The sequence below is a fragment of the Nanorana parkeri genome, unplaced genomic scaffold (assembly GCF_000935625.1).
Source record: "Nanorana parkeri isolate BGI_ZX_2015 unplaced genomic scaffold, ASM93562v1 scaffold1427, whole genome shotgun sequence".
NCBI lineage: Eukaryota > Metazoa > Chordata > Amphibia > Anura > Dicroglossidae > Nanorana > Nanorana parkeri.
In genome coordinates, this window is record NW_017307695.1 from 209,651 (window position 1) to 235,280 (window position 25,630).

The 25,630-nt window shown below is 41.4% G+C and overlaps 1 protein-coding gene across 1 annotated transcript in view; it reads right to left on the bottom strand.

Moving 5' to 3' along the window:
- LOC108798207 (receptor-type tyrosine-protein phosphatase N2-like) overlaps positions 1-25,630 on the bottom strand; it is a 300,545-nt gene that overhangs the window by 111,084 nt on the left and 163,831 nt on the right. The window contains exon 3 of the mRNA XM_018569937.1: positions 5,858-5,971. Within this exon, the coding sequence (XP_018425439.1) occupies positions 5,858-5,971 (114 nt within the window). The remainder of the gene's footprint in view (positions 1-5,857; positions 5,972-25,630) is intronic.

A 25,630-nucleotide genomic window follows, 5' to 3' on the forward strand; every position in this document is an offset into this window, starting at 1 on the left:
TTGTTAACAAAATTCTCTGTTTACATCTTGCGGCCAACGGCTAGATTCCGCAGCTGGCAGGTAAATGTAAACAAGGGGCAGTGGGCGTGTGCAATAGCCAGCCTGCTATTGGCTATGACAGATCGAAATAGCCAATAGCAGAATCTAGCCAGCAGGTGAATGGGGCCGGGGGGGGGGGGTTGCTTGAGAGTTAATATTAACTCTCAGGCAACCAGAAACTACAGTACAAGGCTTGGCTGACTTTCCTAAAACTAATGGTAGCCAAAGTTATATTTATTGAGCATAGTAAGATTTTTTTTGAGCTAGGAAACTAATCCAACTAACATGGGTTCATGAAGGTGTAGCCCCCATCACCTTTTGTGAGGTGGCTACTATACATTTAGTGATTGCCAGAGCTGTAGTCAGCCTGGCTGGATTATAGTTGGCATTTATCTGGTTAAATCCAAGTGTCTGGCATTGACTGTATCTACCTGTGTGGAGTATGACTCTACTGTATTGTGGGACTGCCAATGAGGGGCATTGTAAATGTATGTTCAGTACACCAGCCAATTACTGGGTTGCATGCTGGGATAGGGTACATATACTGGAGGGAATTGTTATCTGCTCAGTCGAGTCTTGGGCTAGCCATGTATTAGCCCAGGGCTGAATGCTGTCCAGCCTGCCTCCAGGCTAGGCCTGAGGCTTAGGGGTGGAGATGCTGGAGTGTGGGAAGTGTTTCCCTGGGCCTCAGTATTTGAGGAGGCCTGAGCTGTTGTTAGAGGAAGAGAACCAAGAAAGCTGATGGTTGCTGAAAGTACGCAGAACGTAGTGGACTTCAGGATCAAGTGTCTCTCCTGCTTAGAATCTGTACTCATCCCTGCTCATCTATTACCCAATTCCTATTCAATGAGCTACAAATGGATCTACACTGAGATGCAGATGCCTGGTGAGTCTGGAGCCTGCGTCTGTACTACCCTCGGTGTCTAGAATCCCTATACCCGGTATTCCCAGATTGAAGATGTTAATAAAAGTTATTCAGCTTTGTACTACTGGAGTGCACATCAGCTTTATGGGCACCAGAAGAGGGCGGTTAAATGCTATTGGGGCATCTGAAGAACAAAACCCCTAGACAACTAGTGATGACCCTGTTTATTCTGGCGGCTCCTTCCGGGGGTGAGCGCTACAAAGAATTTTACTTTTCTCCTAAATGGCAAATAGTAGCCATAGATGCTAACCGCTTTTTGTTTTGCTTTCCTCTAGACAATCTATCCCTTCCATTTGTGCAAATGTATGATGCTTTTGATCATTGCATCGAGACATCCATCCATTTCTTTGCACGAATGATAGTACAAAAAGTGTATTTAAGCTTTGATAAATGCTATATGACTCTTTGCTTAGTAAAATGCAGAACAACCCATAATAGACTTGTACATTAAAGTCACTATAAGTACGATATGCTACTAATGCGCTCATATCTTTTATTTCCAACTATCACTTTGTTACTTTGATGAATGTGATGATCTGTCTCATCGTGGAATTAATTATACTTCACCATCTGCTGGCAAGCATCCATTTCCTTTTGCTCTTTGATTATTCCCAGGATTTTTGAGTTTGTTTGATGTTGTTTTTGCTGTAAAAGGTTGCACTTGTCAAAGTGGGAGCTGATCCTGGCGCACATTAATATTTTGGTTGTTTAGAGACTAAGAAAAGTCATACTTTTTTGGCAAGTTTCTATATTCACTGAAAATGATCCAGTAGCGGGAACATTCACAGAGCCAGACAACTTTATTCTGGTTTTATCTTCATGTAGGGAATCGAGATATCAGGTTGTTTAACTAACATTTACCCTTATATTTTCATTTCCCACAATATTTGTCCTGGATAAACATGAAAGAGCAATTGCAGTCCTTAGCAGCCACTGTAGTCATGCTTCCTAAACCGGACACGGATAACTCGACCCCTTCAAATTTTCGGCCCATTTCTCTCCTCAATATTGACGTTAAACTCCTAGCCAAAATAATGGCCACCAGACTTAATTCGGGAATAGGGAATCTGATCCATAAAGACCAAGTGGGCTTCATGCCTACTCGCCAGGCGAGTGATAACATCCGCAAGATAGCATTACTCATCCGCCTAGCACGGACACGACAGATACCCTCCATGCTTCTATCCATTGATATTAGCAAGGCGTTCGATACTGTCTCGTGGCCGTACCTATTCCATCTCCTAGAACGTTGGGGCTTCGGCTCGCATTTTAGGTCATGGGTTGCGGCCCTATACACGTCTCCCTCGGCGACGGTCTGATATGCAGGCTTTAGGTCCCAACCATTTCGGATACTGCGAGGCACGCGACAGGGATGCCCCCTCTCCCCACTACTCTTTGCCCTAGCCATCGAACCCTTAGCGCAACTGATTAGAACCTCCCCCGACCTAACAGGCATACCTATCGCAGGCCATCACTACAAATTGAGCATGTTCGCAGACGACGTCCTTTTAATTATAACCAACCCTCTTATCCAACCCCACTTTGATTTAATACATCTCTATACATTAGAGCATCATAGAACACAAAGTGGGTATATTTGGGAACACCTCCCCTGCATTACAAACAAACCACCAAAAGGAGTTCCCAGATTCCTAGAATAACAACAAAAGAGAGCAAAGAAAGAATTGGTACCCTACAGAATTGTCTGATTAAAAAACAGAAACCCTTTACATCCAAATGTAATGAAACATAATCTGCATATTAATTTTCTGTATATCTAAAGCAATTGTCAAATACATGTCACATTGGTACAAAAGTGAAAAATAATACATTTTATTTTAGATTTAAATTATAAAAAGTCCACGACATATTGAACTCCTCGTATGACAACTGAAATTTTTAAGCATATGTTGGTCAAAAGCAATACACAAAACTGAGTATTTTAAGCACCTGTGTTGATGAGTGGATGCATCTTGCTTTAAGGATCCTTTTACATCTGATATTAGTTATAGAGGCTTTTAATATTATTCAGAGTTTATTGACAGATGAGACCTCCATTTGATCTCCTTCTGACCTGCATTTGGCCTCCTTCTAAGCTGGATAATCATTTTGCATTCCCATAAACTTGACTTTTCCCATAGAGAAGCAGTGCTGGAGGTAACAAGAGTCCCTATACACAGGCTGTAAGTGTCTTCATGGACTTCAGTTTCTTAAATGTATGTAAACCCTCTTTGCTCCTTATTGCTTTGTTTACAATGCCACTGAAAGCATTTTGTTATATCTGTTGGATTAGTGCAAAAATAACTGCCCTGTCCACATATCCTCTGTTATTTTCTAGAGTCTATTTAGCCCTCCTAGATTTTATTGTAGCCTACATAATAAATAGCTTTTATGTTGTAGATATCTGCATTGCAGGTACATTGCGAGGATTTAACAAACTCAATTGCAGATTACTACCTTTTCCTGTTATCAATAGAAAGCTGTTTGTTTCCAGATTGATTCCTGAATGGAACGGTTTGGTTCCTCAAAACAACCCGGTGCACTTTAACTGTTATAATGAGGAAAGTTGCAGTGTCTGTATCCCCTAGGAAGCTGTTAACCCTTAGGTTGTATCTTACCAAAAATTAAACTTCTATTGCAGTGGATAACTAAAATTTGACATGGGTTTTGATGCAAAAGTTTGAGCCAATGACAAAAGCAGGAAATTACATTTCCGGGGGCATTCTGTACTCCAACACCATATTGCCATACTGCATTGAGTTTTCGGGAACAGTTTAAGACAGTTACTTGGGCCTCAGAATGAATTGGAAAGGTGATTTTTTTTTTTTTTTTTTAAATAATAAGTGTTTATTAAGGGTTTTAACACAATTAACATGAAAGACATGTAAACATGGAGATCAATGTAATACAGAGTCACGTAAATACACTCCATCGCGAGAGATAGGCATATGCATGTATATAGAGGTGATTTTTTTTTAATAAGATTAAATTACAAAATGGCTTGTGTAGCAATTTTATTTGCTATATTATTTTTTAATCGTGAGTTTTTCTATAAGCGTTACTATATAACCAATTCATTATCTACTATTCTGATCACTTGTTTTTATATGTAATTTTACATTTTATTACCAGTAGGAAGTGCTTTATCCACTTGGACAATGCTGCTTGCACAGCAGTGGCATTTTCAGCAGGGTATATGAACCCCAGACCTGAGTACTCTACTTAATGACATCAGAGGGATCCTGAAGTAGGCATGGCTTGGGTACTCAGCAAGAGTCTGAAATCTCACCTAATTGACAGTTACACTTTATGGTAAATCAGCCTGACATCTAGACACCCCTGCCAAACAGCTCAGCTGGATCCTTGACTTTTATTGCTACAATACAACGGGTCAAGCCAGTCAAGAATTCTGGTTCCAAACACAAACGCACAGCCTCCTGAGTGGACAATTAAGGATCAGCAGCAGACTGATGAGCTTATCCCATACCTCGCTCTGCTCTTTGCTCTGCCAGTATATGTGCATGCAGCACAGCCTCAATGGCTCCTGTTGGTGGTCCTGCCTCTGCCAGTGTGAGTGTCTCCGCACAGGTATTACAGAAGGCTGATATCATGTTAGTTTCACATGTTTACACTAGTTTCTTTTAAAAATACAAAATTAAAATGAACTGAAAAAAGTCAGGCAGAGGTCAGGTGCTAGTCACCAGTATTGCCTGCAGGCTTCCTGCAGCTGATCTTTCCCTATTACTGACTTACTATGCCTTGCTCTGCACTGTGTCTCTATGTGGAGGTGGCCAAGAACGGCTATGCTTCCTGATGTCAGAGCCTCCAGCAAGGAGAACAATGAGCAGCACAGTAGTGACATTACCAAATCTTGCTTCACACCTTCGAAGGCTAGCACCCAGGGCAGCAGTGCCTTAGATGATTTCACACTGCAGATATACAGGCAGTCCCCGGGTTACGAACAAGATAGGTTATGGTTTTATTGTTCTTAAGCTGAATTTGTATGTAAATTGGCACAGGTACATTTTTTAAGTATAACTCCAGCCCAAAAAATTGTTTTGGGATTTGGATAGCATAGGGAAGGGTTAGCCTCCTGCAAAGTTTGTTTTGCTGTGTGTGCCCCTGTTCAGAAGATTTCACCTCACTTTCTGTCCCTGTGACAGTTCGATTTTGAACATTTTGGGTTGTTGTGGAAACAAGGATTGGTGATAAAGCTTCAGTGGAGACACGTTTTCCCATCATATATCTTATATGAGTGAATTTCCCTTCCTAAGGGTATATTTCCTCTCACTTCCTGTTGTCTCAAGGACAGGAAGTGAGATTAAAACTTTCTAATGAGGATACAGACAGCAGTAAACAAAAAAGTGACCTGGAAGAAGAGGCATCAGCACGTCTAACAAGAGCCAACTTTCTGTAATGTACTACAGTACTACAAACCAGACCCAAAAAGGCAGGCACTCCTTGTCGGCATGAGCGCGTTAGCATTACAACTACCCCTGCTGTACAGTAATGGCCTCCATCAGATGTTTGTAACTCGGGGACTGCCTGTACATCTGTAGGCACAGGAATGGCTTGGCACTCTCACATACCATAACGTGCAATTATATTTTAAGGAGGACTTCCAGAGAAAAAGTTGATTTTTAGGTTACTGCTTAGGCACAATTAACACTTTAGATGTTCCCTATAACAGAGCAAATCTTTCATTTTTGAGTTCACTTCCATTTAACGATTTTAATGAATAAATAGCTCCTTTTTGTAATCTGCCTGGACATCTGCTTAAATAAATTACATACTTTATACTACCTATATACTGTATGTATGCCAGGCGTATGGTTACAAAATTGGTCTTTATTCACGATAGTTGTCCTCTAAGCTCTAGCCTAAGCCAGTTACCTCTGTGGGAGAGCTTCTGAAGAATGCTCCTCAGACGCTGCACAACAGGAGGTGAAACTTCGTACTTGAATACGTCTATCACCGATCGTCGCTGACATCTCCCGAACACTCCATCTGCATTGGAGACAAAAAACAACATTTTTCAAAGCATGTTCACACACATATGCTGCATGTAATCACCTGTTATATCCCATTACTCAGCACTGCTGATTAATAGGCAAAGTGGAAAAAAACATGAAGGGAAAACACATGGTTGATTTTATTTTCTGCTAGCGTAATGTATACAATCTTCCATCAAATCAAACAATAGCATTCATGAGGCATATAAATCCCTGACTCCTGAGTGTGTATGCCGGAGATATACAGTATCTCCCAGCGCCGATAATGTAGCAGCGGAATTTAATTGGTATTTGTTTGGTCTGTTGATTGCTGTGAATGTGACAATAAATGTATTATTTTTCATATCTGAATTCTGCTGGTTTCTTGACGATATGAAAAATGAAACAGAACAAGCTGAGAAATGATTATGTATTTAAAAAAACTGAGATAAACAAGATTATTTATTAGAATGTTTAATAAAAATGGACCGATATTGTGTTTTCGGTACCGAGTATGAACACCGATACTTTTTTCTTGTCGCATTGCGGAAGCCAGGTGGCGTGTAATGACTCGCCGCCCGGCTTCACAATTAGCCGGGAAGCCGGCTCCATGCTCCCTCGTCACCAGGTGATGAGGAAGCATGAAGCTGGCTTTCTGGTCAATCAGGAAGCCGGGGGGGGGGGAGCATAAAGACTCGCCGCCTGGCTTCCTGATTAGCCAGCTGCCCGGCCGATCAAATTCCTGATTGACAAAGAAGCCGGCTCCATGCTACCTTGTCACCAGGTGGAAAGGGAGGAAGCATGGAGTCGGCTTTCTGGCCAATCAGGAAGTCGGGGGCGAGTGTTGACTCACCTCCTGATTTCCTGATTAATGAGTGATTACACGCCACCTAGCTTCCTGATTGGTCGGGAAACAAGCTCCATGCTCCCTGATGACAAGGGAGCATGGAGCCAGCTTCCCAGCCAATCAGAAAGCTAGACAGCGTGTGCTGACTCACCACCCCGCTTCCTGATAACGGAAGTTCCGGTATCGGGATAGGCATCGGGAACATTTGGGCGAGTACTCGTTATCGGTGCATCCATAATGTTTAACAAACCTCATGTGTACTAGAATCATAGAAAATACACTTTTTTTCCAGAAAAATATTAATATAAATGTATTATGAGTTATGGATCTTTTTAGCAGCTTTACAAGTCCGAATCAATACATTTCCAAAATGTGACAATATCTAGAACCAGCATCAATTTTTAAAAAAGGTAGACCTTTAATCTTAAAAAATGTAGTCTTAGATCTCTTGTGACTTTCCCTAGGCTGAGATGATGTTCTCAGTCTCCTGCAGGCAGAAGGAAGCACTTCCTCTGTCTCTTCTTACCCAATGATCACACTGCGGCATGGTATTGTTGTAGACATAGGTCACAAGGTGAGAGGCTGTAGAAGGGGGCTGATCTGTGTCAGACGTGTAAACAGCATCCTTCCTGTGCTCATTTCATAGGAGCAGAGGATAAATACTACATGAAACAAAATGGATCTGAGGATTTACATCTACTACAAGAGCATGGCCAGCGTAAAGGGGTTCTAAACCCTCAGTTTTTTTTGCCTATATCTACTGCTAGTAAGCAGTAGATATAGGCAAAAAGTTTTTAAAAAAACAAAAAACGCTTTGACAGCGGTTTAAACTTACCCTGTTTTCGTTGCGCTCCCGTCAGAGAATCCGATACTGCTTGTGCAGCCGCAAAGCATCTTGGGACGAGCGCATGCGCAGTTCGGATTCTCGGGCAGGAGACGAGCAGAGACGCAAGGTAAGTCTATGGACGCGTGCACCCGCATGCAGACACCGCTGGATTGGAAGTGCCTGCAAGCAGAGAGGAGTCACCGCTGGATCAGAGAGCCGCCTCACCGCTGGAGGGACAGATGAAAACATTAGGAAAGAAGAGGAAGATCGGATTAAGAAGCATCATTTAAGGTAAGTGCTAACATTAACATGGGGGGGAGGGGAAACATTTTTGACTTTAATGTCACTTTAAGTATTATGGTGTTTTCACACAAGATGCACTGGGGCTGCACTGGAAGCTGTTTCCAGCATAGTCCCAAAACAAAGACAAGGCCAACTGCCTTCTTTATAGTTAGCTCTGTTTACACCACTGTGCTGTGCTCTAAAAAACAAAAATATGGCATGCGGTACTCTTTTCAGCACAGCGTGGTGTGACACAACTGCATTGTACCGCACACAGGCTGCAAAACTGAAGGAAATGTCAAATGAACAAAAGAAAAGTAAAGTGTGCAGCGAGATTGGTGTGTTTTTGTCAGCGCCCCAGCAGTCATGCGTTTAGTGCACCTTGCTGCTGTGGACAGACCCAGAACTCTTAGGGCTCAGTCACACTAAATGCAGTGCGTTCCAGCCCGATTTTTTGGCCACAACGCACTGCCTCGCATTGCGGCCGGCTCACTTTTAGTGGGGTAGGAGGGGGCATGGTGGGCCATTCAAGTGAATGGCACGTTAGCCACGCCCTCCGGCTGCAATGCGATCCGCCGCACGGGATCGCAAGGCACATCGTGCCTGCGGTCCGGTCCTGTGCGGTGCAATGAAAATAGTGCTTGTAGCGAGGCAGTGCGCTCTGGCCAAAATCAGGCCGGAATGCACTGCATCTATTGTGACTGAGCCCTTACATGTTTCCTTGCATAGATGTACTTACAGGGATAGTAAAAGGAAGATGTTTTTGGAGCTATTTTAAATGCTGATGAAATCACTTACAATGGATGCTGCTCCTTCATGTTTAAAAGTGTTAGTTTCCTGGAGAATGAGCTGGTCTCCTGAGCACTGTCCCTAAAATCCTGTTTTAGAGTGGCTCTTATCCCTTGCAGAGTCCTATGCAGCCACCCTTGTGTGTGCTAGTAAGCTTTGTGTGTCTCAGCAAACACACAGACACAGTAAGTAAATCCAGTCCTCGGCTCCCCCTCCTCCTCCTCCAAGCAAGTAGTTGGACGGCTGCTGGAGATCGCTATGCTTCTCGTGATCCTGTACTCAACAGGAAGTTCAGGGAAGCAGAGATGAGAGAGTTGGGGCTGTTCTGAAACATGGGGACTGTAAGTTCTTGGGGAAAACTGTATAGAAATAATTTGCTGGACAATGTATATTTGTTTGATCTGGGTTCACTATTGAGTTTAATACTACTTTAACATGAAAATTCTATCTGGTGTTAGGTCCACTTTAGGATCAGTTCTCCATACCGGTGAATTTATGCACATCCACTGCAAGGCTGGCGACCCAGTGCGGCTTACACATATTGTGCAAAAGTTGTGCAACTAAAATCTCTGTTTTTAATCCTAATACAGTAAACTTCCAGTTATCCGTCACACACAGGGATTGGTAGGTGCCAGTAGTTTCTGGTTGCTTGAGAGTTAATAGTAACCCCCGTGGTGCCCCGCTCCCCCCCACCCTCGCTCGCTCGTGCCCCCCATTTATTTTTATTTCAAATCCGGCAGGTGAATGTAAACAGTGGGCGGGACCAATAGCCAGCCTGCTATTGGCTATTTCAAATGGCAATCACCAATAGCAGGCTGGCTATTGCACCTGCTCACTGAGCACAGGAGTGGGCCTGAGCGAGAACTGCGGAATCTAGCCACCAGCGGGTTGCAGCAAGATTTATTAGTGTCTCGCATGTCTATCAAGCAACTGCTAAAAAAAATCGAGGACGTATTATGTCCTCAATTTTTTTTGCCAGTTGCTTGAGAGTGCTGGTTGCTTGAATGCTGGATAATGGGGAGTTTAGTGTAGTTGGACAGTGTCCTTTGCTTTGTTGCAGGCTATCCGGTGCTGGGAAACGTCTGTGTTTTGTATTGCTGTAAGCCCTTCCATGTGCACCTTGCCTTTAAGGCTAGTTATAAGTTGTGCGGTTGCCATATATATTTTTAGCCTGGCTGTATTTGGTGTGGGGATGTGCTGGGGGACCTCAGTGTGGATTTTGAAATGCTGGGCTCCCGGGGCATTTTAGGAGGAGTGGGCTCCCTCCAGGCAAACCTGCATTCAATGTATCTACTGCTAAATACAGGCAGTCCCCAGGTTACATACATTCGACTTACATACGACTCCTACTTACAAACGGCAGGGGTCGTTGTACTGCTAGCGTGCTTGTGCTGACGAGGAGTGCCCGCGTTTTTGGGTCTGGTTTGTAGTACTGTAGATACATTACAGGAACTAGGCTCTTGTTAGACATGCAGACGAGGGATGCCTGCCTCTTCTTCCGGGTCACTGTCAGGTTTTTACTGCTGTCTGTATGTCATTAGCAAGATTTAATCTCACTTCCTGTCCTTAAGACAACAGGAAGTGAGAGGAAATCTACAACTAAGAAGAGAATTTCACTCCTGTAAGAGTTATCATGGGAAAAGGGTGTCTCCACTGAAGCTTTATCACCAATCCTTGTTTCCACGACAAGCCAAAATGTTCAAAATCCAATTATCACAGGGGCAGAAAGTGAGGTGAAACCTGAACAAGGGCACACACAGCACAACAAACTTTACAGGGGGTAAACCCTTCCCTATGCTATCCAAAACTAAAAAAACAAAATTGTGGCTGGAGTTACACTTAAAAAATGTACCTGTTCCAACTTACATACAAATTGAACGTAAGAACAAACCTACAGTCCCTATCTTGTATGTAACCCGGGGGCTGCCTGTATGCTCCAATACGGAGGTTCTCATAGATAAGAGTTAGGACCATGCTTCACAGAGGAGCCTTGACAAGGCAGTGCGGCTTCCACATATTTTGCAAAAGTTGTGCTCCTAAAACCTCTGCTTTTACCGCATATTATTAGACAGTGTCGTTTGTTTTGTTGTTGGCTAGCTGGTAAGGGTGCAGGGAGACTTCTATGTTTTGTAATGATTTCAACCTATACCTGCCATGGAAAAGCTCGGCGTACAGACCGATTCAGGTAATTACTCTTGCTGAATGTAAACATTATTCTTTTGACCTTTGAAGTTATACAAAAAGTACACCAAAGCCTGCTTTTTATAGGGTCTGCCTGGAATTGTTCTTTAAAGTCAGAAAGGCAGGATAACAATATACTCAATACACACAGGTTTTAATGAAAATAAAAGCTAGCGTTCAATACAAAAAGATAACAATGTCTTGTTTAGTCACATACCACGCGTCTCCTCAGCACATTCAGAAGCGTACCTACTAATTAACTCCTAACTGGCCTTTATTTGGAGCATCGCTCATTAAGCCAGCTTCCTATGTGTGCAAAGGTGGTGGCACATTTCAGATTATGTTCCATTTTTCAGACAAAAGGCTCCAGGAACTCAGCGCACGTACTGACCGTTCTCTTTGTTATAAAGATCTGCATGTACAGTGATCACTGAACAGCTGGCAAAAAGCAGCTTTAACGTGAATTCTGCCGAGCCATACTAAGGAAAGATGATGGCTTAATTACAGACATACACTTAGTAATTATAGTAGTCATTATTTCTAGTTTATAGAATGCCACAATAAAGGAAGCATTATAGGAGGAGGACTATGACTAACATTTACCATTATAAACTTTTATGTCCCATTGGCCTGTGCCATCTTTTCTCAAAACAGGTGAACCTAACTTAAACCCAAATAAAAAGAACATTATAAAATCAAAGCAGAGGAAAACACTGACCATGTCTGGCAAATATATTATTGCTGAACTCCAGCCAGCTAATAAAAAACACAATTTTATGCAATTATGTGCTAGCTAAAAAAAAAAAACTAAATAAAACTAGTAGGGATGCACCAATACCGGTACTAGTATCGGTGCCGGTGCTGATACCGAGTATTTGGGTGAGTACTCGTACTCGCCCAAATGCTCCAATGCCTTCCACGATACCAGAAACTTCCGGTCAGTGGAAGGGGAACATGGAGCCAGCCTTCAGTGCGATCAGGAAGCTGGGCGGCGAGCAATGACCCGCCTCCCGGATTCCTGATTGGCCGGGCCCTGGCGGAAGCACCGGTATCGGTACTCGGTATCAGACTCGATACTGAAAAAACGGTATCGGTGCATCCCTAAAAGCTAGTGTTAGGGGTCTATTAATAACCAATTTGCAGAACAATTTGCCCTATGAATCTTTCTGAACATTCATTCTGTGGGAATAGGTGCAAAAATAAGGATTCTAAGATAGATTTTCTTTTCAGGTGAAATGTATATAATGTAATACTTAATTTTAGCCACTAGATGGATAGCCACTTGATATTTATTCCCTATGCTCCTCAGATCCATCTAATGGCCAAAATGGCTAAAATGCAATATTACAGGCATGGCCCATGGCAAAATACTGAAATAGTGAAAACAAGTATTATTTTTTTTTTAAATGTCAACTGGTTATAATACAATACAATTGATTTAGGGTTTTACATTCACTGTATGTATTTGACCCTTACATACCCTGAGCCTGGATTTTACCTAATTTGCATACTGGTAAATTGCAATGTTTTACAATTTTGTGTTTTAAAAAAAATAATGGGGAAAGTCATTAAAGGGGGATACAGTCAGGCAGGGGCACAGTAAATGGGGACATCCAAGGGAGATTCCATCTAAATGTTTTACTGAAATCCCTAAACTACATCATAGGGATGGTCACCAGATTACAACACTATTACCTCTGTTAGCTTCATTTTGTATTTTTGATTAAATAGAGCCAATCAGGAGCCTAACACAAATTCTTAAATTGTCTACTGGTATGAGAGGTAATGCTCTGTGCCGGTCAATGGACTGTACCCACCTTTATGGATACTCCTGATGAATACAAAAATCCAGTGAAACCAGATTTATCTGAAACCTCAATTTCCAGCAAGTTTTATTTCTAAACCCGTACCGTCAGTCACATTTACTGCGGTCTTTTAGGAATAGGAAGACAGGCAGCAGGGTGGAAATAGAACATTTATCTATGTCAGCTAATCTCTTCAATCAGCTCAGCTCAACAACTGTTGCCAAGTAACGAAGAGCAGCTTATGTCATAACGTCCCTTTCACTATGCAGACAATGACAGAAACTGTGATTTTTATGGTTATGTGCCGAATCAAATTAAAACGGCATATTACAGAAGAAAAAGTTCATATTCAGATTTTTTTTTTAGCTCAGCTTACCAGGACACTTTTGTACGTTAGCCAAATATTCTTGTTGTACATATGTAAGGATTTCCACATTACACTGAATGAGCATGAGAATATTTCTTGCATCTATGTCACCAGTGGCAAAAGAAATGTACTAAGGAGGAGTCCAGCTTACCCATCTACCATAGATGTCATACACTGTGATACACAACAATTTTTAGTATGCCAAGGTTATATTAAAGCAGAACTTAGCATTTACAAAAGTTGCTGGCAAGCTCTTTACAGACTGTAGGGATGTCTGAATGGCTGCATGACATCATAAAACAACTCTAACTTTTTTGGTGATCTCATAGCTATTTTAAAGCAACTACCTTTTACTGATCACCAGAAACCACTAAGTTCAGAAAACCTCCCCTATGAAGAAGACAAAGACTTTTGTTCCCCATGGTCCCTGTGTGTGTTGTAAATTAGCCACCACTCCAAGGTCACTCACGTGATGGACTACAATCTCGTGATTAATCTACTAATTTGTATTGCGATTGTAGTCCATCACAGGAGTGAGCTTGGAGTGGTGGCTAATTTACAACACACACACAGGGACCATGTGGAACAAAAGTAGCCACCCTCCAGAAGGAAGGACAGTGTCAGCACCAATTCAGAGATGATTTGAGGATCTACAGCCAAATGATACTCACATAAGATACATTTTTAGTAATAAGATTATGTAAAAGAGGGGAAGGTCCTACAACCACACCCATAAAGCAATATGTAGAGAAAAGAGACATTTCCGATGCCAAAAGGCTAAGGGCTGGAAGTCATGGAGGGCTTTTTTTTTAGGCAATTATAGGGCCTTCAGAGACACTTAAAATGGTGTAAAAATATAATATTGCATGTTGGTGCTCAGCCTAAACTTAGAACCAAGGTCGTGACTACTGAAGCCTCTGCAGTCCTGTTTTGCTCACCCCAATGGGAGAGCAGCTGCTGCTATATTAATATATTAATTCCAACTAAGAAAACCATAACTTGTCATCATCTCTGTATATGAGTATACAAGGTTTATGCTTACCAAGTTTAGGCTGAGCACCAACATGCATATATGGAGGAACATATTCCAATGACTATAAGCTAACATAAAGTACTATTAGAAAAGCATAATTCCTTTACAACAACATGGTGATTTGGTGTATAAAAGTAGTACAATATCTTTCTGTGGATGATTGTATCCATATATGAATATAGCAGCAGCTGTTCTCCCATTGGAGTGAACTGCAGGACTGCAGAAGCTTCAGTAGTCACGACCTTGGTTTCAAGTATAGGCTGAGCACCAACATGCATATATTTTTTATGTTTTGTATGTTTAATGTCTTTAATAAAATATGATATTTTGACACCATTTTAAGTGTCTGTGTAGGTCCTATAATTGCCTAAAAAGCCCTCCATGACTAAGTTCCAGCCCTTAGCTATTCTCCCATTGGCAGAAGTAAACAATCTAGGCCAAAACAGCTATGCTGTCCTGGATTGTTCACTTCTGCCTTCTCCAAACTCTTCACCCTTTAGTGAATAGACCTGCATATGTAAAACCCATTTGATGTTTTTATTTTTGCTAAGCATATTTTGTTTTTGTATAATTGTCCACGTCTTTGTGACATTTTGACAAAAGAATAATTTCAGCTCAGTTCACTTTAAAAATAATGTTTTGTTTCTGACATTTCAGCTCTGCATTTTTTTTAGACATGACATCCATTGTTCCTCATAATGCTCTTAATAATTACAGAAGTTAGAATAAAAGGCTCCAACTAAACAAGGCTTATTCCTTGGAAGACAGATAGCATATGAATGCTCAAAGAATGCAAGCGTGAATGTGTAATTTAGAGAATTATAACATTTACAGAGTAAATAAGAGTTATGGAAAAAACCCTCATAGACTTCATTTTAAATATCATGTTTAAAGGTCTAACAATGTATTTCTCCTAGAGTGCTTAAAGGAGTCCTTTGTTCACTTCCAGCCTGACTTCATAACACAAAGTCAAATATGAAGCCTTACACCATCAAAACATAATGGGTCAGATGGATAGTAGAGGTGTTGACCATAGTAATATGACTGTATTGGTTTCCATTCTATACCTCTTATTAGAAAACTGACATGTGGAACGTGATTGATTGCTCAGTACAATTGAGGATTGTACCAAGGGGTCTATTTAGAAACAGCTCAGAGAGCCACTGACCCTGCAAATCTCAGCATATGTTCTTTCTGTGCAAATGGATGCACAAAATGACTGTGATTTCTAATGTCATCTTGTAATATCACAAAATGGCCACTAGATGAAGCTAAGGAGCATAGAGAATAACTATGTATTTATTACAGGTATTTACAGTGGTACCTCAGTTCACAAACTTAATACGTTCCACGATACTGGTCGCGAACCAAATTGGTTGCGTACCGATCTGTGATCAGACCGCAATTTCGACTAGAGGAAGCCACGACCACATGTCAGAGCAGGGAAGATGGCTGTGGTCGTGTTCATCACCCGATGTGGAGTTCACGAACAGAAGCAAAATGTTTCCGGACTTTCTGTTCGCAAACCGAATTGTTCGCGAACAGAAGCGTTCGTGAACCCTGGTATTACTGTATATAGCACCAACAATTTTACACAGAGCTTTACATAGTTGCACATTCACATTAGTCCCTGCCCTCAAGGAGCTTACAATCTAAGGTTCCTATCTCACATGCATACATGCAGGACCAAGTTAGACAGGAGCCAATTAACCTTCCAGCATGTCCTTGGGGTATGGAAGGAAAAGAGATTACCCAGAGGAAACCCACCCAAGCACAGGGTCAACATGCAAACTCGTTGCAGGTATTGTCCTGACTGGGATTTCTACCAGGGATCCCCAGTGCTGCAGGACAGAAGTGCTAACCAATAAGCCTCAGTTTATTTCCTATGCTCCTCAGCTCCATCTAGGTCAACTGAACAGCTAAATATGGAGATCAAATACATATGTGGGGTTTGCCTTAGCTGCCAAAGCATTTGTATTTCTGTCCATCCACTATGTTCCTTGTCAGCAGATGACTGCTGACAGTGAATCACCATTTACACTTTCATGTTCCGTGTACATGAGCCAAATGTGCAAAATGACACATGCTCACAGAACATATCAAAAACATGCAATGTGCTTGTAGTGCCATTACTTATTAATGACACCCCAAACAAGGCCGGAAAAACACGTGATTTTCCCATGCATTAACTTGTGTAAAACTTGCAAAAACACATGGTTGGTCTTTAACCCTTTTTTGTTCCTGTTACCTAGGGGAAATAGGAGCTAACCCATTTGTCAGCGCTGCCATGGATATGGCCAGGAAAAATGTGGTAAGCCTGTAGCAGAATCTGCAACATGAGCTACCTTCCCGTGTTTGTCGTGTGTGCGGCACCCATTGAAATCAATGGGCGAGACGTGGCAAAAGCAGGAAAAAATGTGTGTGAAGGCTACAGGCATTCCTGGTATGCTGAGGTGTGAACGGGGACTAAATGCAAGACACTGGATTGGCCCTGGTACTTACTCTCCCCCTCTTAGTACTAAAATGAAGTAAAATACAGCTATTTATACTAGTTGTATTTAAAATAAATTGAATGATTTTTAAAATATATAATCATCAGCACTTAGAAAATATTTAATAAACTCTTATCATAAAATAAAACAAAGCAAGAAAAAAAACACTACTTAAAACTGTAATAGATTTTACATCCAATCTGTCTGGAAGTTCTCTAGCGTGATGCCATTTATTAGTGCTTCAATAATGTGCAGCCACTCATCTATGTTTTCAATATAATTACCTAAAAGGTGTTTAATGGCTTTTGATGGTACAAAAGTGGAACATCAAACAAAATCTGGAAATGAAAAGAATAGTACAAATTATTGTACGTAAAAATGAACTGCTAACAAAGCTACCATGAGGAAAATGTTGATGTTTTAGTGTCACATCTTTCTAATTTGCATCAGCAACATAAAATGAAAGGGAAGCAACAGATATATTTGTTCATTTATTCCAAGTAATGCGTAAGGTCTATACTTATAAAAGTGTTATTTATAAATGAATAACATTCCTATACTCGCCATTGCCTTTTAGGGGTGCTAGTGTCGTGCAAATGAAACTTTATGAATGAGGCCCTAGGTGTTCACCCAATAGCACACTCTAACGCACAGCACAATGTACTACACGCTAGGTGCGCTGGTGCATTGCGTTGCTATTAATTTGAATTGCACCCCAACTCATCTCCTGCCGGGCTTGCATTGCAGAGCAAAGCACGTAACTGCATTAAGCCCATGACAAATTGCATGGCCTAATTTAGCTGCATCGGATTGCACCAGAGCGCATCAAAAGGCATCAAAAACACATGAAACTGCACTGGAAGGTAAATTGTCCCATTATTCTAGTAGCAGTTTAATGATAAAAGGTGAAAGCTCATTGGTTCTTCTGGCACGGTGCACTTTGGAAATTATCATGACTTTATAAAAGTCAAGTAGGGATGAGCCAAATGTGGCTATGTTCAATTCGCTTGGACTTTTGCTTAACCCAGCCAGAAAACAGGGTTCAATGAACATCTAAGAAAATTGAATCCTGGGCTGTCTGTGTCCTAGCAACCAAGGACACTGTGCAGCATGCATGCCCAAATGAGTTCTGGGCTAGGCCTAATTGCTCATTTGCAGTATAGTCTATGGGGAGGTCCTGGATCTAAGTAGGGTACCTGGCAGGAGTGCCTATGTCATAAGAAATCAGTTCCAGCATCATGGGGAGGTATTGGAAGGTAATGTCTCCCCAGGTGCACAGCTGTGACCAATCACACGCTGAGAAACCAGGATGTTGAGAGACCAGAAGGAAAGGAATTTGGATAAGAGGCATATTTGTGGTCGCGATGAGTACTACAAGTCCCAGCTTGAATATATTCCTTGATGTTCTATATTATTCATGTTTTATTTTTGTTTTTATTTTTTGTTGCTTATGTGAGATTTGATATTTTATATTAACCTAAAAATAATGTACAGTGGTTATATAAATATATTTTTTTCTTTATTCAGTACGGTTAGGGGTAATAAAATACAGTTTGTAAAAGTGTTTGTTTTTTCAGGAAAATATGAAATATACACATAATATTATATTGTCTTTTATCTAGCAGATGGAGCTCTAGGCTTTCATCAGTCTGCTTCCCTCATATGTATTGTAAAGTGTGTGTTGCCTGTTGAATCAATGGAGTTGCTTTACCAAAGGCAAATAGGTTTCCCCTATTTAAAGTTTCCATTAGCTTGATGAATGTGGTAAAATTTCACTTTGCAAAAAATACCCAATCATGTGCAAGAAAAATTTTAAAAAAACCTGTATTTTTGCTTGCACATGATTGGATGGTAGAGGTCAGCAGAGCATCACTTCATTCACTACTACATTCACTACACTAAGAGGAAACTTCCCCTGCAAACTGCAAATTCCCTTGCAAAGTGAACAGCCTATTTGCCTTTTGTAAATCAACCCCAATAGCTTAAGTTAAAATTTACACACAGAAATGAATTAGTCAAAGGAGTGACTTGTCCCTTTTCTGATGGTTCGGTACAGAGATTTAATGAAAGACAATGTCTGAACAGGAGCCACTTCTGCTGTGATTTCTCTTTAGATAACTCATTGTGCTCTGTAAATCCTTTGTCATGTGTCAAATAATTATTTGTAAAACAAGCACACAGATTCATAGAAAGATAACTGTGTCTGAACAGGAGCTACTTCTGGTGTGCTCTCTCTTTTCATAACCCATAGTGTCCTGTAAATCCTCTGTCATGTGTTAAATGGTTGTTTGTGAAACAAATATATATATATATATATATATATACACTATATTGCCAAAAGTATTGGGACACCCCTCCAAATCATTGGATTCCATGGCCACACTGACAGTCGGATAGAAGTGACATTTCAGGACCGAACAGCTATTCCAGGGCAGATCAATTCTCCTGCACATACGATTTGCGATGCCAATCTGCCCTGGAACAGCTGAGAAAGCATTGGAATGCCTGACCTATGACCACGTCCCTTGATCATGTCACCGGTCGCATTTTGTAACGTAGTCACAAACTTTGATACAACACCGCCATCAGGGGGTACGGCCGGTACCCATGTGAGGGGTCTGGGCAGCCAGGAGGGCCTCTTACATGAGTATCAGCTATACCAGTGGCGGCATGGCAGAGGTGACAGGGGAGGGGGTGCAGGAGGCCAGACCCCAGCAGTAGCAGGTAAGAGGAGTTGAGAGGAAGTACAGGGAAAGGGACCCCAGCGACCAGCCCACCTGAGGCCCTGCAGAGCCCACCATAGAGAGTCTCAGATGGGCTGTGCAGTATCTATGGTGTGCTCTGCAGGGTCACTCTCAGGTGGGCTCTGCTGGGTCTCAGGTAAGTTCAGAGTCCAGTGCATTCCTAAGCCCAGAGTCCAGTGCGTTCCTAAGCCTAGAGTCCAGTGCGTTCCTAAGCCCAGAGTCCAGTGCATTCCTAAACCCAGAGTCCAGTGCGTTCCTAAGCCCAGAGTCCAGTGCGTTCCTTGCTCAGAGTCCACTGCGTTCCTAAGCCCAGAGTCCAGTGCGTTACTAAGCCCAGAGTCCAGTGCGTTACTAAGCCCAGAGTCCAGTGCGTTACTAAGCCCACATATACCTATATACATGCTATACATAGCATAAAGGTAAAAAACTATATATGCAGTGTTATCTTCATTTTAGATGTCAAAGGGGTTTTGTGGCTCCCAGTGTTTTCTTTTCTGTGGGAAACGGGTCCAAATAGCTCTTTGAGTGTTTAAGATTGCTGACCCCATGTCTGGTCACAGGGTGGGGGTGGGGAGAACTGTAAGTGAAAATGAAACTGCAGCAAAGAAGGCCAAGCAGGGCTGTGCTGTGTGGAAGATCTGTGTAAAATTCAGGACTGGATGGGCAGAAATACAAATACTTTGGCAGGTAAAACAGCTCTTATATATACATTAAAGCTTTGAATTTAGCTGTTAGCCTGGAGTTCGGCTTTAAGAAGAAAAGACAGTTAAACTAGCCAAACTGGGATAAGTAAACATCAGCCAGTGTCGCAGAGGCCGGATTTAATAAATAAAATGATGATAAGTGCGCTTTAAAAAAGCTCTGTTGCCGCAGAAGTAGGCAAATAAATAAATTGCATTACAAGATTTCTGCAGCTGTGTAAAATAATTTGAGGAAAGACAAAATATACAGCATTTTAATTACAGCATAACACTCGTCAGTATAAAAACCTGGTCTCGGCAAAGGAGACGACAAACATTAATGAGCAGTAAAGCACACATGGTATTGTAAATGAAAGGATAATGAAAGCAATTTATTTGAAAATTAAAATATGATTAAGAATGGCAGATTGTACCAAGGTCCAGATGCACAAAGAAAGCATCAAGCACGCAACCAGGCTCTCATTAATTGGCTAACCTTATGAAATTGGTTTCCTTTCTTTGACAGGTTTTAATATAACGTTTCTAAACTAATAGACAGCGTATGCAGTCCACGCGCACAGGGACCCTTTTAGATAATAACAAGTGGAAGACAATATGCAACCTTTATTGTATATGTGTGTATATATATATAGAGAGAGAGAGAGAGTGTGATTCATTTTAAAACCCCTTTTCGCCCACCATCTGTATAAACTATTCCCCAGCATGATGCCCCATGCTGGGGATACGTTTATAAATGTTCTCCCTCTTCACAACCACCAGCTGATACTTTGCTAATCGATTGGTGGCTCATAATCCCAGGGGGGAAAACAATGATGTGGTGCTTAGAATATGGATAAGGTAAACTGTAATAGGGCAGCTGCGGGGGGACAGGGCGCTCCCAAAGATAGTAGAAACAAATAGGAGTTTTAACAGAGAACAGCATTCATCAGTAATGAATGAGTACATGTTGCTGGAAACAATGTAGTGGTTCGACAATCACTAGGTGAATGGCTCAAGCAATCCCCAGGGTGTCCAAATAGTGGCTGCACTGTGTGTACAGTAAGCAATATAGTGTCTCTTGATATGACAAATAAATGGTACCTCTGGGAAATGATATCTTTACCAATCAATGATCCTCTACAAAGGTAGTAAGGTCAAACTTTTTGCTTGTGAATGGAACAGATCCACCAGTTAGGTAGGATGCTGCTTTCTTGTGGCTGGTGAGTCAGTGAAGCACCCAGGAGAAAGTCTAGTGCATGTGCATGCAATAGCACAGAGATACGCTGTCAGCCACCAACTGGTTTCGGGAGTACTTGTTCTCTCTTCCTATATCAAGACATGTCCCTGTGTCCCCTTGTTTGTGCCATTCATCTAGTGATTGTAGAACCAACTGCATTATTTCCAGCTACATGCAACAGTGTTTCTCTTTTTTATTTCATTGTTCATTACTGGTCAGTACTGATCTCTGTTGAAAGTCATCCTAATCCCAGCTGTCACTCACAGCTTGGGTCTCCACTGGCAATCAGGAACCAATCAGCATAGTTCCTAATCATGTTACCAGTATGTTAGCTATAACATAATGATCACATGCAGGCTGGAGGCTTCAAAGAGGAAAATTTTAAATGAATTCAGCTTGCATATGGACACTGCTACTTTCAGGCTGCAGGATTCAACTGTAGCAGCGTATGTTTGATGCTGTAATTATATTACAGTATTTAAAGCCCAACTCTAGGCATAAGAGAAAAAAACCCTTGCAGTGCCCAGCTCCTCCCAGTACTGCAAATATTAAATGCTCAGTAGCTGCAGGGGAAACAAGAAGCTGAGATATTACTAACCTTACTAACTGTCCACAGCCCTGCTCTGGGCTGTGGACAGTCCCTCAATGTCATCATAAACAATAAGGTGCTTTTAGCACTGCATTGTATGTGGAGGAGGTGCGTATGCGACTGTGGATGGTAGTGCCTTAGAGAGTATCCCAAAGTAGACCAAGTGGGTCCATTTATCCCCACTCCCCTGCACTTAACCAAACAGGAATTTGCTAAAATAGTGTAGCAAATGAAAACCTTATATGTCTTTTACAAAAAATTATAAACATATGCCCAGAGAGAGGTCAGTGTGGAAACCAGTGAACACACTAGCATTCAGTTTAAGAGATACAGATTCGAAAGATACAGCAAATGCAACTAGGAAGTGAACTTGTGAGTATTCCCTTTGCTGAAAAATCTGAACATTACAGGGAAATGTTGGTATTTTTGCTAAAAGCCTTGGAGTCCTCAGTAAAATTAGGGTGGTTTGTATTATGGTATTTATGAATACAGTTGGTTTTAAATGGCTCAGAAGGGTTACAAGAGCTTCTTGTGCCAAAAATGGCACCCTCATTAGCTGCAAATGTGACATTAAATACTAAGGAATATAGATGGACCTTTCATACACTGTATAGTACTATTATATTTATTTTCTGGCAAATTGACTTTATTTTATGGAAGGGAGATGGGAGATGAAGCCATTTTGACAGATATTTCTTACTTTAATTGATTGGCACTTATTACAGAGCCATAAAATGCCTTGATAAGCCTTAGCATTTGGCCAGTTATGGAAGGGAGATGGGAGATGAAGCCATTTTGACAGATATTTCTTACTTTAATTGATTGGCACTTATTACAGAGCCATAAAATGCCTTGATAAGCCTTAGCATTTGGCCAGTTATGGAAGGGAGATGGGAGATGAAGCCATTTTGACAGATATTTCTTACTTTAATTGATTGGCACTTATTACAGAGCCATAAAATGCCTTGATAAGCCTTAGCATTTGCCCATCTGGCAGATCTTCTAACTCCCTATAGAAATATTACCATTGGGAGGAACTGAGTATGGATTTACTTCACTCTGCACTGCCTGGGCAAATTAACCTCCTAAAACACAGTTTTAGCTGAACATACCTGTGAAAGCCAGCAGACTGCTTGTTAGTTATAGGCCTGTACAACAAGCCCCAACAGAGGCTCCAAAGTGATCTGTGGACTCCATTAGGAAGACCTAAATTGGTGTCTGACCTGTCAGAAGTAGCTGAGGGCTTAGAAGATTCCAATAGAAAGGCAGACAGTCAACAGCTCTTCCCTCAGTTCTCCAGTTCAACCTCTTGTGGAATCCCTCCTAACAAACTCCGTTCTATAGTACATGAGGAATTAACAAATGCCTCCAAAAAATGTTGGCTGACCTTTTAAGAGAGATCAGAACACTCAGACACCACTTCTTCTCCTTAGAAGTGTGCAGATGATGCAACAACCGCCTTGGAGGGTCATGAAAAGCTAGTTGATGACCTCCAGGAGGAATTACAAATAATGAAGTACAAACAGCATGATGCAGAAAACAGTCCAAAGAGGAATATAATTCATGGCTTGCCTGTAACTATAACTGACGTCCAGGGCTTCATCACTGTCTTTATTTAAAAGCTTGCACCAGGCATTCCGTTTAGGAGACTTGCATTCGACAGAATTAATTGGGAAACTGAACAGAAAGCTACCAGATGGACTGTCATGAGACATTGTTAAATCACATCACTACAGATCCAAAGACAAACTGCTTCAAGAGGAGAGCCCTTAAAACTTATGTGCAGATCCCACCAAAATAGCCAGGGACTGGATTTCCCACAAGGCCAACCGGGGCCCGGCCTTGGGGCAGCAGGGATTAGGGGGCAGCAGGGGTGTGGAATTCCTATCCCCCGACACCCAGGACATGCAGTTCCAGGCACCGGGTGGGTAACATTCCACATATTCTGCAGCGTGATGTCGTTAAATTTATCTGGGGGAATTCAAAACAAAGAGTTAATAAAAATATTATGGGGTCTATTCACAAAAGGGTGAAGAGTTAGGAGAAGGCAGGAGAAGTGAACAATCTAGGCCAAAATAGCTGAACTGGAACGTGAGCTGAATTGGAGAATTTTTCCAAATCAGCTATGTTGTACTAGATGGTTCACTTCTCCTGTCTTCTCCAAACTCTTCACCCTTTTGTGAATAGACCCCTATGTATCATTCAAAAATAAATGTGGGGTTAGGGTACCTTTCTAAAGATTATAAATCAGGCAATATTTAAAGGAGAACTATGAGGTGAGTGATTTCCACTCATCCTAATAGTTAGAGCCGACGTGTGACAAAGAAGCTGTTACAGGTCGGCTCTATAGATCGGGAAGTGAGCAGAAACATGCCACTGATCTTTTTGATTCCCAATCATCTCCTTGTCCTGGAAAAACACTTACCCCATATTTCTCTTTTACCTTCTGCTCTGCTTTAAGCTAAAAGCAAACTCCCTGTCCTGGGTTTTCTATGATGCAATAAACTGTCACCCCATTCCCATTTCAGCTCTTGTCTGCATACCACCACCTTTCCACCATTGTGCCCTAAGTCTATAAACCCTATTAATCTACATTGAAGATATGGGATACCAACATTCATGAATATTATTCATGCTTCATCTCCCTTTACTGACTCTATTATATTGCCCATTGTTACCTCCAGGTTAGGAAAAGCCACAGAGAATTGAGTGGTTTTCCACTGAACTGCTCAACTCATTGAAACACATACAATTCTGAATAAAAAAATTCTTCCTCTGTGTTTAATTGCAACACTACGTTTACTCAATGATCACATCCCAGCTATTCTTGTTAAGGATTTTTAAACATGTATGTTGAACTGGCCCCCACTCACCTGGTCTCATCTCCTTTTAGCGCTTATTATAACCAATACTATCAGCTTCACCACATGAAGTTATATAGGTGAAATAAATAGCAACACCCCTAACTGAAAGAAACCAGATAGATATTTTATCCACCATAGCCAAAAGCTCCAGAAACACCTTGACTCTAGACCCCTGCAAATTTAGCCAAGTATATAACCTCATAGCCTCCCACTTATTTCAGATATAATTATCTTGGTACTATGGCACACATTTGGTGGACATTCCCCGAACATGCAGACTATAGGTCCACACGTATACCTTGACTAATATAGTTCTATCATGCAATCTTAAAACAATCTCCGAGATGCCTTATTAAACAAACCCATTCCAAACATCACAAGAGCCAACGGAGCTTGATCACGCAAATTTTTATGGCCACTAAACAAACAATAACTAGAGCTTGTAATACATCTACTCTCAGTTTTCTTATAAAATGTTATTATTAATTTGTCCTGTCCCCTCTTCTCATCCCTGGCCCTTCCATATTTATCTACCTTGTACTCCCGACCATACCCCCCAACGCAATTTGATATTCTATATCCATGTTGTTATACTGGCTTAGAAAACCAAATTGAACACATCACACCTACTGGTTATCCTTAATTTTCCCGCCTTCTGGTGGTCTAATATTACAACCATATAAAGTTACAGTTTCATTCATCCTGTTCTTAGATCCTTCTTATGAACACCGACAGTCTTTACATATACATTAATTCCTGGATCTTCCCAAATTGCTGAACCCCTGCTACTCTGACATTTCTGACATATATAGTATTTAAGTGTTGTTGCTGCATACCAGCAGTTTTGACTCCCTACCCTATTAGGTATACCACGGTATATTGTTTGTGTGTTATTAAAACCAATAACATGATAAAGGAATATTGCCATTGAAGCCCCAG